At 36.9% G+C, this 18,459-nt stretch overlaps 2 protein-coding genes across 5 annotated transcripts in view; one reads left to right on the top strand and one right to left on the bottom strand.

Annotated features, from left to right (window-relative positions):
* GPR107 (G protein-coupled receptor 107) overlaps window positions 1-18,459 on the top strand; it is a 94,418-nt gene that overhangs the window by 8,894 nt on the left and 67,065 nt on the right. For 3 of the 4 annotated variants that reach the window (XM_069069384.1, XM_069069386.1, XM_069069388.1), the window contains exons 2-9: window positions 5,261-5,374; window positions 5,691-5,741; window positions 5,994-6,076; window positions 9,119-9,258; window positions 9,929-9,966; window positions 11,491-11,547; window positions 15,178-15,288; window positions 15,623-15,756. In XM_069069384.1, the coding sequence (XP_068925485.1) occupies window positions 5,261-5,374; window positions 5,691-5,741; window positions 5,994-6,076; window positions 9,119-9,258; window positions 9,929-9,966; window positions 11,491-11,547; window positions 15,178-15,288; window positions 15,623-15,756 (728 nt within the window). Of the gene's footprint in view, window positions 1-3,238; window positions 3,402-5,260; window positions 5,375-5,690; window positions 5,742-5,993; window positions 6,077-9,118; window positions 9,259-9,928; window positions 9,967-11,490; window positions 11,548-15,177; window positions 15,289-15,622; window positions 15,757-18,459 lie in introns of all 4 variants that reach the window. The other variant, XM_069069387.1, reaches the window with a different exon arrangement.
* The window catches only part of TOR1A (torsin family 1 member A), a 381,690-nt gene that overhangs the window by 318,443 nt on the left and 44,788 nt on the right, over window positions 1-18,459 (bottom strand). The gene's annotated exons all lie outside the window — the stretch shown is intronic.

The raw sequence follows: 18,459 nt of genomic DNA, 5'->3' as shown, positions 1-18,459 counted from the left end.
TATCCTTTCTTTTCTTTCACCACTTCTTCTGTTGATGAATAGAATAAGTGCAGTTATGAACCCCATAGTTATGTGCAAGAACACTTTAATTCAGATAATTTCAAAATGACTAATTTTTAATGATAACATTTCTGAGTTATGCAATCAAGAAAACTCTATCATATACTTACATTACAATTATCCTATTTAGAGAACATCTTTAGAAATTTGTGGGTGTTTATTTTTTAAACTCAGCTATGCAAATGCTTTAAATTATTCAGTTAGCCTATTCTCTAGTCTCTATAATATCCCTGACAACCAACTTCTGCTTAAAGGAAGGACTTCCAGAGATTGGGAATTCCCCCCCCCCCCAACCCATTTCACTGTTGGACAGCTTTAGTTGTTTGGAAAAATTTCTCCTATTTGTCCAGGCCCATCATTGACATAGACATCTCTTGCCTAGGCTAATCTGCAACAGTTCTTCTTTATAACTGTTAGATCTCTGTGTGAGTTTAAGTGAATTGTCCAGGCTGTCATAGCCAGTGTGGAGATGAAAGGCAAGACTTGAACACTATTCTTCCTGACTCTGAGTCCTGCATTTACTACTGACTAGTGCTGGCTCTCAGTTCTTCCTTTTGTAGTGCCAAAATATGCTTCTTTTTTGCTTCCAGCCACTTCACCGGGCTTCTGTTTGGACTCTCAGATAAAGCAAAGTGAATCTAATCCCTTTTCCACTGGATAAGTCATCAAATATTTAAAGATTTGCAAAACTCCATCTCAAAGACCTCCCCCATCCAGATCCCAATCCTCCTCCAGTTTCTTTGCTCTTAGGACAGTAACTCCTAATTCATTTCAGTTTAATAGCTCTTTGAGCCCTAACCAGAAGATCAGGATCTACTGGTAAAACCCGAGACCTAACTTGGTTGATCTCCAAACCATTTTTTACAGTCCCACCCACTTTCTTGACATTTACCAGGATTCCTTGCAAGCTGGAAAAGGGCTTCTTTGAGAGCCTTAGCTAACAGTACTTTTTCTGCAGCTCACAGTAATCCTTTCTGTTCCTCAGTTACTCCAATGACCATGTATGGATTGACCAATGAATAATGTCTGACCATTTTTATGACTATCCTATATTAAAGATTCTCTATTGTACATTTTCATGTTTCAGTACATTATCATGTACTGAGAAGGTCTACATATCTGAATTTTCTAGAATACTAAATGTAATCTTGTAAAGTGACCAGACTATTTTATTTGAACTGTTTTTGCTTGAAAACTTCCACACTGTATCATACACTGCCTTGCCTTTTAAAATTATGGACTAAAATTGTGAATCAAGAAATATGAACATTTTCATATAAAGGAATAGAAAAAGATTATAAATGAAACTGTGAATGAATCTCTATTAACTTGTTTTTTTTAAGTGTTTATTTAATATAACATATTAGTACCAACATTCCCCTGAATTGCCCCCTCTAAACTCCCTTCTTTTCTCTTCTACGTATTTTTAAGTGTTTTATTAGCTATTGTTTCTTTGTTTTCTTTTTTTGTATTCCCATCATTTCCTCTCTTCCTCCTACCCAACTCTCCCCTAAAAAATAAAGCCCTCCATTTCACCAAATAAGCATAGTCAAGGAAAACATATCTGTACGTGAACCACATCTGAAAATGTCTTTTTGCACCTCTAATCCATCTCTTTGCCAAGAGGTAGGAAGCATCCTTTTTGTTCAGTCATTTTTCATTTGTATCTGACTCTTCATGAGCCCATTTGGGGTTTTCTTGGCAAAGATTCCTTTGCTGGCTCATTTTACAGATGAGGAAACTGAGGCTGACAGGGCGAAGTGACTTTCCCAGGGTCATATAGGTGCTAAGTGTTTGAGGACAGATTTGAGCACCGAAAGATGTCTTTCTCACTCATGGACCAGCACTCTATCAACTTTGCCATTTAGCTGCCAGTTTGGGGTCTAAAGTTTCTAAACTGAGAGTTAAAAGGTTCTGGTTGAGGGCCTGATCATTAGAAGTTTTAACAGAATAACTATTAATTGTTTTTCCCTGTTTCATTTATCTCTTTGTAGTCAGTTTGGAGGAGTAAGTAGCTTTGCACATTACAGATACTTTTTTTGTAATTCTGTTATCTTTGATTCTGATTGCTTTCATAAGCTGCAAGTTTTAAAGGAACTGATTTATAAAATCATTTATAAATCAATACATGGATATTTTAAAAATCACTGATAAGGTGTTATTTAAAATTAAAGATAAAGTAAGTCAGCTTTTCAGACACCAAAAATCGAGTATTTGTAGCTATAAATTGCATCAGTAATTAAACTCTGAAAATGGAGGTTATCTTTCTCTAAACTTTTTATTTTGTTTTGTGAATCTACTTCCTTGTTGAGCTTTGTGACATTTAAATGATCTACAGAATTTCGGTGTAATATAGCAATTTATTGAAAATAAGATTATCCTTAAGCATAGTGCCTTAGGTTATGATATAAGGTAAAATGTAAGCTTCAGTACTACCATCGGTATCCACTTTCCCCCAAATCAACAACTCAGATAAATCAGGAATAACTTAATTTTAGACCAGTTGGATGTTTTCAAAGTGGTGCTTGTTTTTTTTAGTTTGTCTTAATACATATGGGATTATAGTAGTGCCAGAAAAACCAGGTGTAGATATTTTCCATTGATTTTTAAGTACACAGATTTGCCTTAAGAATTACTAAGAAAAAACAAAAATTTAAACCCTGTTGTTCAGGAAAATATTATTGAGAAAAATATGTTATTCTGCTTAGTTTATTCCATATGACAGAGAAGTTTCATTTATTGGACTGGACAGTTTAGTTAATTGTGAAATATATAAGTATTGAGAAATAGTTAAAACCACTGATGGTCTTATATTAATGAGATGGTGGAGCTGGAATGGGTTTGAGAAGGCCTCTGATCTAGCTCCTTCTAACTAAGGTCATGAGGCTTAAAGAGGGGAAATGACTGGCCCAAAGTCACACCGTAAATAACTGAGCCAGGATTTCATCTTGGGTTTTCTAAATATATATTCAATATCATTTCCACCAAATGTGATGCTCTTTAGTTGAGTCTTGTGAAATTCCCTACTATGATCTTTAAAAATAGAAGTAGAAGCTAAATGGTCTTTCTGGAATTCCAGCACCTAGCACAGTGTCTTGCATATCATGTAGGTACTTATATCAGTCTTAAACAAAAATGGCAGTGAAACTTGTTTACTTGCTCCTAAATTTCATTCCAGGTTCCTCAAACTTAAATATACATTCCCTGCTGATGATTCTTCTTTCTCCGTCACCCTGTCATTAGGAGAATGAGATAGAACTATGCACTTGCAAGACAAGTACTTGGCTCTGCCCCTTAGCCATGGCAGTGTCCCTCCTGGGAAAGAGAAGGACCCAAGTAAGGTATAAGTACGGAGTACTTGGATTTGGATAGTAAGGAACTCTTTTTCTTTCCACCTAATTTTCCAGATGCGTTCTGAAGCATAGCTCAATACTTGTTGACTCGGGTAGGGAACTTGGAGTGCAAAGCTGACACACGTTTAGCTGTTTGAAAGTTCATTGAACTAGCAGTGAAAGGTCTATACATAGGCTAAAGACAAGTGATAGAAATCTCAAATCTTAATTATATAAAGCATGTAAGGCTGCCATTGTGATTATGTTTTATAGCTTTTTTTTTTTTTTTGCATTTTGGAGGGGCAATTGGGGTTAAGTGACTTGCCCAAGGTCACATGGCTATTTTTTTGTGTAAAGTGTCTGAGGCTGGATCTGAACCCAGGTCCTCCTGACTCCAGGGCCAGTGCTCTATTCACTCCGCCACCTAGCCACCCCTGTTTTATAACTTTTCATTTATAGTTTCGGGCTAACAATAAGGATTCCTTTAGATTTGCAAGGATTACAACAGACTGCTCAGGAAAAAAAAAGAATCACCAAGTATCTGTCTTTACTGTTATATTCAAATGGGAAACAGTGGAGGGCAAAACCAGTTTAAAGAAAGCTTAGTGAGATATCCAAGTAAACAGTCATTTCATGGGCTTTTAAGGTTGAAAATAGAACAAGAGAAAGAAAAATGGAAAATATCTGCAAAGTTTTTTTTAAATATAAGAAACCTTTTAATATCAAGGATAGTAGAGGAATCACATTTAGATGCTAACAATGTAGTCGCATAGGCATCTCAAACTCAGTAAGTCCAAAACAGAACTCTTCCCTGAAATCTACTCCCTTGAATTTACCTATTTCTGTCAAGGGTACCACCATTCTTGGAGTCATCCAGGTTTGAAACCTCAAAGAAGTCCTTTATTCCTCATTCTCCCCCTCACCTCCCAAATCTAGTTTGTTGCCAAGTCTTGTCAGTTTTACCTCCATCATATTTCCTGCATTTGCCACCTTCCTGACACTCACACATCCACCACTCTGGTTCAGGTGCTCATCACCTCTCACCTGGACTATAGTATCAATAGCACCTACCATAATGCCAGGGAGATAGGTGCTTAATAAATACTTTTTGATTTGATTGTTTATCAAGGACAAAAACTGATTCATGTTTAAAACAGAAACTGCATATTGGAAGTGCTTTACAAAGGGACGCTACACCATCAAACATTTTTTTAAATGATAGTGATTTTGGTTGGTTTTAAGCATCACCGTGGAAAAAACTTTTTGTCTCCTTAACTCTTTCCTAATAACATACTTATATTTGTCTTAAAATATAATTAACTCATTTGATAATAAAATCATTACACTGGGGTTTTTAAGATAGCATTTTAGAGTTCTAAGTGGATCTGCTCTTAACTCACAGTAATACCATGTGTAGTTTGATTTAGCAAGATCAGGAAGGCTGTCCTCAAAGTTTTGCTTAGCAGCAGCTCTTGCTCCTAGCACTGTACTTGGTGGTAATTTATTGTTAAAGGTGAGCAAAACTGGGTAAGGCCTTATCTGCAATAACACTTTTAATATTTTTATATTTATCAGTTTTTTTAAAACGTGATTTTTTTTCCCCTTCAGGAATGAAATAATTGATGACAAAATTTCCAAATTTCTCTATGTTACAAATTGATTAAGGATTCTCTTGAAATGAAATCATCCTCTAAGTATCACCAACTTAATTATTTCTAGAAAGGAAAGGAGTATCGTGATTATGTATATTGTTGCATGTTATAAGAACATTGGAGGATGGAGGAATTGGTGGATAAATTAGCTAATTGAATAGATTGTAAGACAACTTTTGCATGTTACTTAATCTGTCATTGTAAAATACATTTCAGGATGATGTGAGACATAAGGTTCATCTCAATACCTTTGGATTCTTCAAAGATGGTTCCATGGTGGTCAACGTCAGTAGCCTTTCAGTTAAGGGAAATGAAGATGTCACTGCAACAGTAAGTGTATTTTGCTCTGGTTTTAAAAGGTTTGTCTTGTCTTCCCCCATTAAATTACACTGTTAAAAAAAAATGGAAGAAATTAAGGTTGATGAAAATATTACCTTATCAGATACTGAGTTTATCTTTAAAATTAATATTTGATTATTGATTCTTGTGTAGTTCTAAAACTCATTTTACATGCATGAGAATCTTCTTTTTTATAAAAGGAACACTAAGAAAATCCTGTACGTGAAGTCACAGAAAGGAAAGGGTGTGGACACCAGAACATCATATGGTTGTTTACCTCTTACTATCTGTGTTTCCTTCCTTCTAGATTGGTTTTAGCTTGGACCGAACAAAGAATGATGGATTCTCCTCTTACCTGGTAAATGCAAAGTTCATCTGATCCTATGTAGTTTTCAACATTATTGTAAGGGCAATGGACAAGAGCTATCATATTAATTCATGTTACCGAGAGTAGTTGATTGCTTTTCCTTGGTGATATACTTGAAAACCATTTTGACGATATTCAGTCTTTTAACCTGAGATTGTGCTAATTTTGATCATGGAAACTTTCTTCTTTTTTTAAACTGTTTTCCGGTATTAAGATTATGTTATTTGGATATTCCCTTCTCAGGATGAAGATATGGATTACTGTATCTTTAACAAAATGCAGTCTGTTTCTGTGACACTTTTGATTCTGGACTTCTCAAGTCATCTGTAAGTCATTTTCATCAAAATTCCTTCAGTTCTCTTCTGATGTAGAACTGAGAGACTCATCATAATAGCAAAATGTGTGCTGATTTTAAGGAATTAAGTGAAGAAGTGTATATTTCTTCATCCGCATCAAATCTAAGATAGAAACCCTAACTAGTCACAATTAAAGGTATGGAAAAGTTAAAGGTATACCCACTAAGAATGGTACTTGACAAAAAGTCACTGCATAGGAGTTTTGCTGTCAGTATTCCACCTTCTCTCAAGGCTTCAAAATTGAAAAATTTTGATTTTAATAAAAGGTTTTAAAATTTTAAAAATTTTTTTTCCTACAAAAAAAAATGAAGGTACCTGCTGCTTATAACAATTTATATTCAAGTTAATTGATTTCTCTAGTAGCTTCTCAAGCCCTTTCAGTAGTTTTTAGTTATCATTAAGAACTTCACTCCTTGATCTTTTTTCCTGGTCTTTTATAATTAGAAAGTGATTTACTGCAGGGCAAGAACTTAGCTGTTTTTGTTTTTAATCCCTGGTGTCCAGTGCAGGGGTGGGGAACCTTTAGCCTTGAGGCCACTGGTCTAGTGAAATGCCCTGCATATAGCACTTAATATTTTTGTTAAATTTGATGTATCATCAGTAAATCAGCAAATATTTGTTAAGTACCTAAAGGTTCTGGGGGGGATACAAGCACAATCCCTACTCCAAATAAGCTTACATTCTAATGGAGAAAACAGTAAAAGCAAATAAAATATATAGAGCATAGATAACCTAATATCTTTGTAAATGTGTGTTTGGGTACGTGTGTTTATACATGCAAAAAGTAGTTAAATACAAGATAACTATAGGAGGGAGAACTCTAGCACCCAGAGGGATCAGGAAAGGCTTCATGGAGAAGATGGTGTCTGAGCTGCATTTTAAAGGAAGAGACAGACTCTTTAGGCAGAGATAAAGAAAGAGTACGGTCCAAGAAGGGGGGGATGGCAAGTTCAAAGACATGAAGACAGGAGAGGGATCATCATAAATGAGGAACAGAGAGAAGACCAGTCTGACTGGATTGAAACTTGCAAGTGGGAGGGTAATGTCCTGTGAGTCTGGAAAGATCAGTGGGGGCAGGTTGTGAAGGGCTTAGAAAACGAACAGAGGAGTTTCTATTTGATCCCAGTAATAGGGGGCCACTGGAGTTGATTGAGTAGGGGAGTCAAATGATTAAATCTGTGCTGAAGGAAAATTAATTTAGAGTCAATATGTTGAACTGGAGTGATGAGAGTTTCAAGGTAAAGAAACTAATTAGGAGGCTGTTGCAGTAATCTAGGTGGCACTAAATGAGGGCCTAAATTGAGGAGATATCCATGTGGGTAAAGAGAAGGGAACAGATGTTAGAGACATTGTAAAGGTAGAAATGACAAGATTTGGTAACTCACTGAATAGTGAAGGAGAGTAAGGCATCAAGAATAACACATCACTTTTGAACCTGAGGTACTGAAGGATGGTGGTGCCTTCTTCAACAGAAATAGAGAAGTTTGGAAAAAGAGGGGGAAAGATAATGAGTTTAGTTTTAGATATGTTAAGTTTAAGATGTCTCTAGGACATCTTGTTTGCAATATCTAATAGGTAATTAGTAATACAGATTGGGGCTAGATATAAAGATCTATGAGTCATCTCCATAAAGTTATGGAGTAATCTGTGGGGAGCAGATTACCAAAAAAGAGTGTAATGATGTAAAGAAGTAGACCAAGGACAGAACTTTGGAAGCCACCTCCAATTAGGGAGTGTGATGTGGATGATGAGGCAGCAAAGGAAACCAAGAAGGAGTAATCAGACAAGTAAGAGATGAACCAGGAGAAATTAGTGTCAAAAACCAGGAGAACAGAGAATCTAGGAGGAGAGAATGTGATCACCACTGTCAAATGCAGGACATAAATCAAGGAGTGGAACTGAGATTTAGCAACTACAAAATGAAAGAAGTTGAGGAATGAGTGAGAGGAAGTTTCAGCATTGACCGTAAGCAACTTTTTCCAGTAGTTTGGTTGAGAAAGGGAGGAAAAAGAGAATGATGTCTTGAGGAGATTATAGGATGTAGTTAAGGTTTTTAAAAATGGGGGTTGGGAGGGGTGGGCTTGGGTGTGTTTGAAGGCAGCAAGGAAAGAACCAGTTGATAGGGAGTGGGTTGATGATTCAAAAGAAAGGAGAGATGATTGAGGATGAAGTCTGCCAGAGGAGATGGAAGGGGATGGGATAAAATATACATGTATATTTTTAATTAAAATAAGAAGACTGGGCCTTGGCAAGGAAAAGGTTCACCTCTTTGTCAGGGCCTAGTAAAAAGAAGAATGGGAAATGATGTTGGGGGGCTTAATAGGAAGAGAAGAGTGTGGAGCTCATTTAAAATAGCCCAACTTTCAGCAGCCTAAGAGGCAAGGTTCTCAGATGGGCAGGGTGGGGAGTAGAAGGTTTGGGGAACTTCAGGAGAAAAGAGCAGGTTTGGAACAGCCTCTGTGGAGAGTGAAATGGGAAATCAATCATAGAAGAATAAAAGAACTGTCTTGCTACAGTGAGTACCTAGTTGAAGTTTGGTACAGAACAGATTCATGTTAACCAATCTCAGCTATGCCCATAACTACCAGGGATGCATTGTCATCAGAAGGGAGCTGAGTTTCTGTGGCTTATAGATGGAAAGAATGTGAGAGATGAAGGGGTCCCGGTTAAAGGGGAGTTTGCTATGGAATAGGAATTCCAGAGGGTACAGTGGAAGGGGGTGGTCTTGGTTGGATTAGGACCTGGTTGGGGTCAAGTAATGGAGAATGGGAATGAAAGAAACATGAGGAAGGAGCAGGGGACAATTTTCTTCTAGATTTCTTCTAATTATTACAGGGATAGGGAAGGGAAAAGGAGAAATATCATGCCAAGAGGTAGGGTTGAAATGACAAATTTCAGTTAACTTTCAACATAATACATTTTTGGGGAGAAATTATGTACCTGAAAATATTGTATTTTATGATTGAAGTTACAAGCTTTGGGGGGTTTTGTTGGCATTATTTTTTAAACTAGTGTCAAAATAAAGTCTCCACCAGAAGCTGGCAGCAACTTACCAAGAATCATCTTCAGCAAGAATGAGAAAATCCTTGGTGAAAATCCAGAGCCAAGCCTTAAAAGTCCCCCAGGAAATAATCAGACTCTTGAAAAGCAAGGTAATCTTCCATATTCAACTTCCAGTGTCTTGAATATCTTGTTTAAAAGTATTTCTAAAATGAGGACAGGTTCTTGTTCACATCATATGTTCATATATCATTCCCTATGTGTGATGTCTTTTCTTCCTGTCTTTCTTCCAAGATTATAACATCCTTCTTTCTCCTTGAAGTCTTAATTGTAAGCATGTAGAAACTTTATTCTTACTGAGGGGTGGGCTGTGGATTATGTAAAGTTTTGGTTAATTTGAATATATAATCACCTTGTCTCTCTTGCTTATTATTTCTGTTCATTTTTATCAGTACATCTATATTGAATATATAATTACTTCACAAAGACTTTTAATGTCTTAACACAAACAATAGTGCCATATACCTAAGTGCACTAAGTACATATAAGTTGTTGATAAAAATCATGACTTTAACTTGTTACTAACCCTTTTATGAAATAATTTCCCTAATTTCCTAAGTCCAGATCTACCATTACTATGACTTAAGAATTATTGGTGTAGGCCCTGAGGAGATAGAAGTCACAAAACATGTGATGGCCTTACCATGTTTTTAATTGCTTAACACTAGACAAAGAGATGTCTCATAAAATAATATGATACATCCAAATTGAATCTTGTATTGTAATTGTATTGTAATGTATTGTAAATGCTTCTGCTTCTAGAAGGTGAAAAGTCTGCACAAAGTACAGGGGATTCAAAGGTAGGATAATTAGTTAATCAGTAAGTATATTTTTGTGAACAAATCTAATCATATAGCATAGAATTTTAGAACTAGAAAGTTCTTCAGAGTTCATTGAATACAGTTCCTTCATTTTGCAGATGAGGGAACTCATCCAGATTGGGGAAGTGACATGCCTTGAGTCACACAACTGATGGGTAGAAAAACAGTTTAGAGTAGTGGTTAGACTGCTGGAATTGGAATCAGGAAGATCCGAGTTCTAATCTTACCTCAGATACTTAATAATAATAATTTTGTGATCTTGAGCAAGACCTTGTTCAGCCTTAAGTTTCCTTATCTGTAAAGTAGGGATAATAAAAAGAACTACTCCACAGAAGATCAAATTGTTGTGAGGATCAAATGAGATAATGTATATAAAATTCTTTGCAAACCTTAAAGTAACTAAATAAATTTTAGTTATTTTTGTTGTTACTTATTATATTTAGAGTCTGGGACTAAGAACCCAGGTCTCCTAACTCTTAGGACAATGCTTTTTAGGACAACTTTATAAGAAGGAACTAATGATTGTTACTTCAGATTCTCTGAGGATCCTTGTTAGTGTCTATATGCTTTATTTTTACATATCTATAACTGATCCTCAGAAAGTGTTGAACACCTATTATATGTGCTCAACAAGATGGGAGATGGAGAAGAAGACAACTTCTTTATACCAAAGAAGTTCACATTCTGATGTCTGCTAGATTAGGCACCAGACTATTTAGGAATAATTTTCAGGAAATAGAATGTGAATTCTGCCATATGCTCCTACTTGCTGTTCCATATACAATGCTTCTTCTCCTATATCTGTGCCTTTGCACACTGCTAGACCCCATGCATGGAATGCTCTCCTTCTTTACCTGCCACCTTTCAGAGGATTTAGCTCAAAGACCACCTACTCCTAGAAGCCTTTCCTGGCCACCAATTCCCCCCCTCCAGCCACTAAAGCCTTCCCCTCCAAAGTTCTCTGCCATCCACTTTGCATGTATCTTGTACATAGGGGATAGACACTAGACCTGCTATTTCATTGGTCTTGGGATTTCTCTGGATAAGGGAACTCTCTTTACCAGTTCAGGTTGGTGGCTTCGTTTAGAGTCTTAGATTATTGCCTAGCACATTGAGAGGATGAGACACTTGTCTAATATCACACAGCCAGTAGGCTTTAGAGACAGAATAAGAACCCAGCTCTACCTGGTCCTGAGACCAGCTCTCTGAAGCACTGCGCTGCACTTCTTTATGACCTCAGTGGGAGCAAGGACTATTTTGACTTGCCTTGCTTTGCTTAAGCCACTGGGCTTAGTTCAGTGTCTGGCACAATAGTAATCAACTAACAAATGCTGAATGATTGAATTCTCTGTTGGGGAGCCTTATGGAAAGGACAATCGAACAATTACAGAGGGTTCTGGAGGGCTTGGGATAGATGAGATAAAAAGGAAAGGAACTATTTTTATTTTAACATCATATTTGATTTGCTGCTACCAGCCTGAAGTGACTTATTATGTCATTTAGGTATCAGGAGAGAACTCTTATCCAGTTCATATTAATGAAGGGGCAGTTTCATTTCAGGTAGGTGTTCTCTTTGAATTTATTTTTTTCTATTTTGGAAAGGTTTTGTGAGAGTTAACTTTAGAATCCCATGAATGGTTTTAAAATTTTTTTAAATTTATTTGTACTTTTTATGGTTACATCACATTTCTGAATATATCCTCCTCTTCTACCTGATCAGTCATCCCCCATAACAAATTGTGTGGACTTTTTTGTTATATGTTTGTTTTTAAAGGCATGGGGAAAGCAGCTAAGCACAAAGAACTGAGTGGATGATTTTTTTTTTTTTTGAGTCTGTTGACTCAGTTAAGGCAAAGATACCGGAGTACTCTGTCATTTCCTTCTTCAGTGTATTAAGGTAAACAAAGGTTAAATGACTTGCCCAAGGTGATACAGCTAGTAAATGTCTGAGGCTGACTTTGAATTTAGGACCTACTGACTCCAGGGCTGGTGTTCTATCTACTATACTATCTAACCTGACCTGATGAATAATTATTTTAAAGCACTTGTTTTTCTAAAATAAAAGAATCACGGTATCATAGATTGTTAAAATTTGGAGGACATTAGAGATTTTCTTTTTTAAATCTTCCCTTTTATAGTTAAGGAATTTTGTTGTTTCAGTTATGTCTGACTCTTTGTAATCCCATTTGAGGTTTTCTTGGCAAAGATACTGTTGTGGTTTGCTGTTTCCTTTTCCAGCTCTCATTTTACAGATGAGGAAATTGAGGCAAACAGGGTTAAGTGACTTGCCCGGAGCTATTAAGTGTCTGAAGTCAATTTTTTTTTTTAAAGCAATGGAGGTTAAGTAACTTGCTCAAGGTTACATAGCCAGTTATTTTGTGTGGGTGTTAAATATCTGAGCCCGGAATCAATCCTAGGTCTCCCGACTCTGGGGCCGTGTTCTTAACTCACTGTGCCACCTGGCCACCCCCTGAAGTCAAATTTGAACTCTGTTCTTCCTGCCCCCAGGCCTGGCACTCTAGCCACTGTGCCACCTGGATACAGTTAAGGAAAACAGGTCTAAAAAGGTGAAATGAAGTACCTAAAGACACATAGCTATTAAATACACAGTAATTATTGTTTTTATTATAATCATTTCTCTTCTTAATGAGTTCTTTAATAGGTTCCTTGTGTACAATATTCCTCAAGATAACAGGAAAAAAATAATGTATTTCTTACCCTTTATAACTACCCAATAAAGGAAGAGTTCAAATGTTTCCTAGCTTTTCAAAATCACAGATAAAGAAATAGAGAAGTATGTTACTTTAGGCAGCTGTGTGGTTCAGTGGATAGAGCACTGGACCTGGAGTCAGGAAGATCTGAGTTCAAATGTGACTTCAGACACTTTACTAGCTGTGTCACCCTGGGCAAGTCATTTAACCTCTGTTTACCTTAATCCACTGGAGAAGGAAATGACTCCAGTATCTTTGCCAATCCACCCTGCCCCCCAAAAAAACCACCCCAAAATATATGGGCTCCCAAAGAGTCAGACACTACTAAACAAGAAATATTTTAAAACAAGTGCATAAAAATATAAGAATTTATTATTTCCTTACAATGGCATGGTTTTGGAAACAGATTGGTAGCATAGTGAATAGAGAGGCATGCTGGACTTAGAATTAGGAAGATTTGAGTTCTAAACCTGCCTCAAACTCACAAGCTGTTTGTTCCCCAGGTAAGTCACTAACCCCTTATCCTCAGTTTCCTCCTATAAAACAAAGAAAAGAGCACCAAAAAATAAATTAAAATGTAAAAAATAAGATTACCTATGTTACAGGGTTGTTGGGGGATCAGATACAAGAACATCTGTAAAATGCTTTGCAAATCTTAGCTAATTCTATTCTAGGATCTCAAGATCATTGGTTTATAGCTGAAAGGAGCAGTAGACCCCTCTTATTTTATGACTAAGGAAACTGAGGGCCAAAGGTTAAATGATTTATGTCTAAGTGTTAGCTATTACTAACTCTTTTGTTATTGGATTTTGCTGGATTTGGTGCACAAGAATACTTTGTTTTCCTCATCTGATAAAAAAGGTGGTGACTGCAAGTTTGCTGGGCTCCCAAGGACCCATGCCTCACTTGAACCTCACTTTCTTTAGGGATTTAAGTGGTGATCACTGAAACATGCCCCCTTGATGCCACTACTGTTTTTATTCTTTCTGTCAGAACAGTCATACCAGCTAGTCCTTTGGATCTGTTGACCACTCTAGGAAACTGAGGCTTCATATGATTTGAGATTATTGAATTGTAGATTTTTGTTTCTGAAATTCTTGTTTTTCCAACTGTTATGAGTGATTTTAAATATATTCTACTACCAGTTTAGCCAGTATATGACAGAACAGATTGATAATGATGCATATTATGCTTTCACTCTTCCATTCAATTCCCAGATATCCTTTTAAATCTCTAGCACATTTATACTTTTCAAATATGTACTACTAAAACTAAAAACCTAGAAACATGGGTATTTAGAAGAGACTTGGTGTGAGGATATGAATAGGCAGTTTGCAGATGAAGAAGTTAAAGCTATCTATAATCATATAAAAATATTCTAAATCACTTGATTAGAGAAATGCAAATTAAAACAACTCTGAGGTACCACCTTACACTTATCAGATTGGCTAATATGACAGAAAAGGAAAATGATAAATGTTGAGAAAGATGTGAAAAAATTGGAGTATTAATGCATTGTTGGTGGAGTTATGAACTGATCCAACCATTCTGGAGAGTAATTTGGAACTATGCCCAAAGGGCTATAAAACTATGCATACCCTTGGATCCAGCAATACCACTACTAGGTCTGTATCCCAAAGAGATATAAAAAAGAGAAAAAGGACCCACATGTAGCAGCTCTTTTTGTGGTGGCAAAGAACTGGAAATTGGGGGGGTGCCCATCAATTCAGGAATGGCTGAACAAGTTGGGATTTGTGAATGTAATGGAATACTATAAGAATTTTATAATAAATGATGGAGCAACAGATTTCAGAAAAACTTGGAAAGATTTATATGAACTGATGCTGAGTGAAGTGAGCAGAACCAGGAGAACACTGAGCACAGCAACAAAAACATTGTGCAGTGATTAACTGTAATAGCCTTAGTTCTTCTCAGCAATACAGTGATCCAAGACAATTCCATCACACACTTGTGATGGAAAATGATAACCATATCTGGAGAAAGAACAATGGAGATAGACGCATACTATTTTCACTTTTTTGTTGTTTTTTCTTTCTTGTGGTTTTTCCCTTTTCTGATTCTTTTGCAATATGAGTAATGTGGAAATATATTTAATGTGATTGTGCATGTATAACCTATATCAGATTACTTGCTGTCTTGGGGAGGGAAGGGAGAGGAGAAAAATTTTACAAAACCCCAAATTTTACAAAAATGAAGGTTGAAAACTATCTTTACATGTAATTGGAAAAAAAATATTATTAAAGGGAAAAAATAATTTGTGAACTATTTTTACCTGTAAGCTTCTAATCATCCTAGAACAAGGAAAGACATTTGTCTATACTGTATACTATCAAGGGAAGTCATTTTGTTTAAGTAGGATGTTTTTGTTCTTTTTCCATGTGATATTTATCATTTATTTTTAAAATAGATCATGTACATTCAGTTAAGTTTGAACACACCTTTTCCTCCTTGTTTCTAGTTTTTCTTCAATATCAGTACCAGTGACCAGGAAGGTCTCTACAGCCTTTATTTCCACAAATGTTTTGTCAGTGAAGTTCAGACCAGTGATGAGTTGTCTTTCAGCCTTGATGTGAGTATTTTACAGAAAATATTCCAGGGTTGATGGCCAAAGGACTTTGTGAACCGTGAAAAATATAAGACATTTTAATAGTTACCACATATGCTTAACTCTTGAGTTATTCCAACTGCCAAGATGAAAAAGATTGGCATTTATAGCTTCTTCCTAGCTAGTATACTAAAGTAGTAGAGGTTTTATTAATGAAGAAATTGAAAAGTGAATTCAAATCTGCCTTGTAGGTATTTGATCCTTAAACTCCTCTTTAAGTAAAGTTCTAGATTTCCAGAGATAGGAGGAGGTGTCACTTTTGAATAAATCAGGATGTGCATCTCGGATTTGTTTTCAGATTGAGATCACAGAGAAGAATCCTGACAGTTACCTCTCTGCTGGGGAAATTCCTCTCCCAAAACTCTATGTTTCCATGGCATTTTTCTTCTTCCTTTCTGGGACCATTTGGATTCATATCCTTCGAAAACGGAGGTAAGTCTTCAGCTTCTGGGAAGGCCTCAGTTCAGAGTAGCAGCTGACATTGGCATGTTTACATCTTCCCTGCAAGCTTCCTAAATTGAAAAAAATTTCAACAGTTTTTCCTCATTCCCTTCCTCCATTTGAAATAGATTATAGGAATGTATATAATAGAACAATTCTCTGAGTCGCTTTAATTTTTTCCCATTGCACCTGCAATTTGCTTAATGATGTTTGTCTATTTCCTACTAATATATTTTAAAAGCAAACTCAAATATTTAATAAAATCTAGGCAACACAAATTTCTCTCGAAATAGCAGAGATATTACATTATAGGACTAGGGTGATGCCAGCCTTGAAATGAAAGCATCATTTCAGATCACAGCTGCTTCGAATTCTCTTCATTGGTCCAAGTGAAGACTTGTTAAATAAAGATAGTTCTTCAGAGTTTATTTACTTGACTCCCTTCCTCACTTCTGTAGCCCTTGCTGTTAGAACTTCCTTAATGTGTTTCTCACCGGAGTACAGCTGCGTATGTGTAGTAACATTGTTTAATTTTGTCCACATGTCCCTAAATAACCAGCTGAAATGAGAGTATGGATTTTCAGTTAGAGAATGATGAGCATTTGTTGCCTAAAAGGCTATAAACTAGTAGGTAAATTATGATATGTGAATGCATTGAACATTTAAGCCTCTTCCTGAAATGATTCTAAGTAGGGATGTGTTGGTGTATTACTGATCAAATGGAATCTTCTCCAAAAGCCAGGACTTTGTGGGGCCATTTTTACTGCTCTTTGCTCGTAATTACCTACTTCCACTCTGTATGTATGTTTTTTGTTTTGCTTTTTGGAGGGCAATTGGGGTTAAGTGACTTGCCCATGGTCACATGGCTAGTTTTTTGTGTTAAGTGTCTGAGGTCGAATTTGAACTCAGGTCCTCCTGACTCCAGGGCTAGTGCTGTATTCACTGCACCACCTAGCTGCCCCAACCCAGGGAATTCTTTTTTTTTTCTTTTTGCTATTTGGAGGGCAGTTGGGGTTAAGTGACTTGCCCAAGGTCTCACAGCTAGTTTTGTGTGTGTGTGTGTGTGTGTTAAGTTCTGAGACTAGATTTGAACTCAGGTCATCCTGATTCCGGGGCCTGTGCTCTATTCACTACACCACCTAGCCACCCCTGTATGTATATATTTTTTAATCATTTCTAATGCTCAGTGTAGTGCTTTTTCTTTATATTTAGTTATAATCAGTCAATCAGTAAACATTTATTAAGTGCTTGCTAGGTGACAGACTTGTGTTAAGTGCTGCAAGGTACAAAAAGAAGCAAAGAATGGTACCTGCCCTCAAGGAGTTTACAATCTTTTTTTGTTTGTTTGGGTTCTTTTTTGGCTTTTTGAGGGGGGAAGGTTGGGCAGTTAGGGTTAAGTGACTTGCCTAAGGCCACAGGGCTAGTAAGTGTTAAGTGTCTGAGGTCCCATTAGAACTCAGGTCCTCCTGACTCCAGGGCTGGTGCTCTATTCACTGTGCCACCTAGCACCTAAATTTACAATCTTAACTGGGGAGACAATATGCAAACACATATCTACAAAACAAGCTATATTTAGGCTAAACAGGAGATAATTAACACAGGGGAAAACATTAGAATAAGGAGGGGTTGTGAAAGGCTTTCTCCAGAAGGTAAGATTTTAGTTGGGACTTAAAGGAAGCCAGGGAAGTCAGTAGGTAAAGTTGAGAAGGGACAATATTCCAGGCTTGGGGGGTAGCCAGACCAAATGCATGGAGCCAAGACATGGAGTGTCTTATTTGGGGAACAGCCAGGAGACCAGTGTCACTGGATCGAAGAGTGTGTGGTAGAGAATAAAATACAAGAAAACTGGAAAGGTAGGGAGAGCCTCTGGAGTTTATTGAGAGAGAGAGAGAGAGAGAGAGAGAGAGAGTGTGTGTGTGTGTGTGTGTGTGTGTGTGTCACATTATCAGACCTGAACTTTGGGAAAAACACTTTCATGTAAGGAGAGATCTGAGGCAGCCAGACCCACCAGCAGGCTGTTATAATAATAAATCCACATATGAGGGCCCGGACCAAGGTGGTGACAGAGTCAGAGGAGAGAATGGGGCATATTTGAGAGATGTTGCCAAGGTGAAATTGAGAGGTTTTGACAACAGATTGGATATGGAGAGGGTTTTTTATGAACAAGATATCCCATCTCTCATCTCTCAGCATTTTGTCTGGCTGTCCCCCATGCCTGGAATGCTCTCCTTCCTCTACTGGCTATTGACTTTCCTGGTTTCCTTTAAATCCCAACTAAAATTTCACTTTCTGCAGGCAACTTTAACTAACCCCTGTTAATTCCAGTGCTTTCCCTTTGGTAATTATCTCCTAGTTATCCTGAATATAGCTTGCTTTGTATATATTTGTTTTGCATTGTCTCCCCCATTAGATTGTAAGCTCCTTGAGGGCTTACCTCTTTGATATCCCCATTGCTTAGCACAACTCCTGGCATATAGTAGACACTCAATAAATGTCTGTTGATTTAGAGATAGTAAAGAGTTAAGCATGATTACTAGGTTCTCAACCTGAGAGACTGGGAGAATAGTGTTGCCTTCTACAGTAATAGGGAAGGAAGGAAAAGGAAAGGATTTAGGGGGGGAAGATAAATGAGTTCAGTTTTGAACATATTTAATTTCAAATATCTACTGGACATCCGATTTGAGATGTCTGAAA

Source organism: Petaurus breviceps, unplaced genomic scaffold (assembly GCF_028583685.1).
Source record: "Petaurus breviceps papuanus isolate PSGF00001 unplaced genomic scaffold, PetGlider_PUasm1.0 90779, whole genome shotgun sequence".
NCBI lineage: Eukaryota > Metazoa > Chordata > Mammalia > Diprotodontia > Petauridae > Petaurus > Petaurus breviceps.
This window is presented reverse-complemented; position numbering and strand designations above follow the sequence as displayed.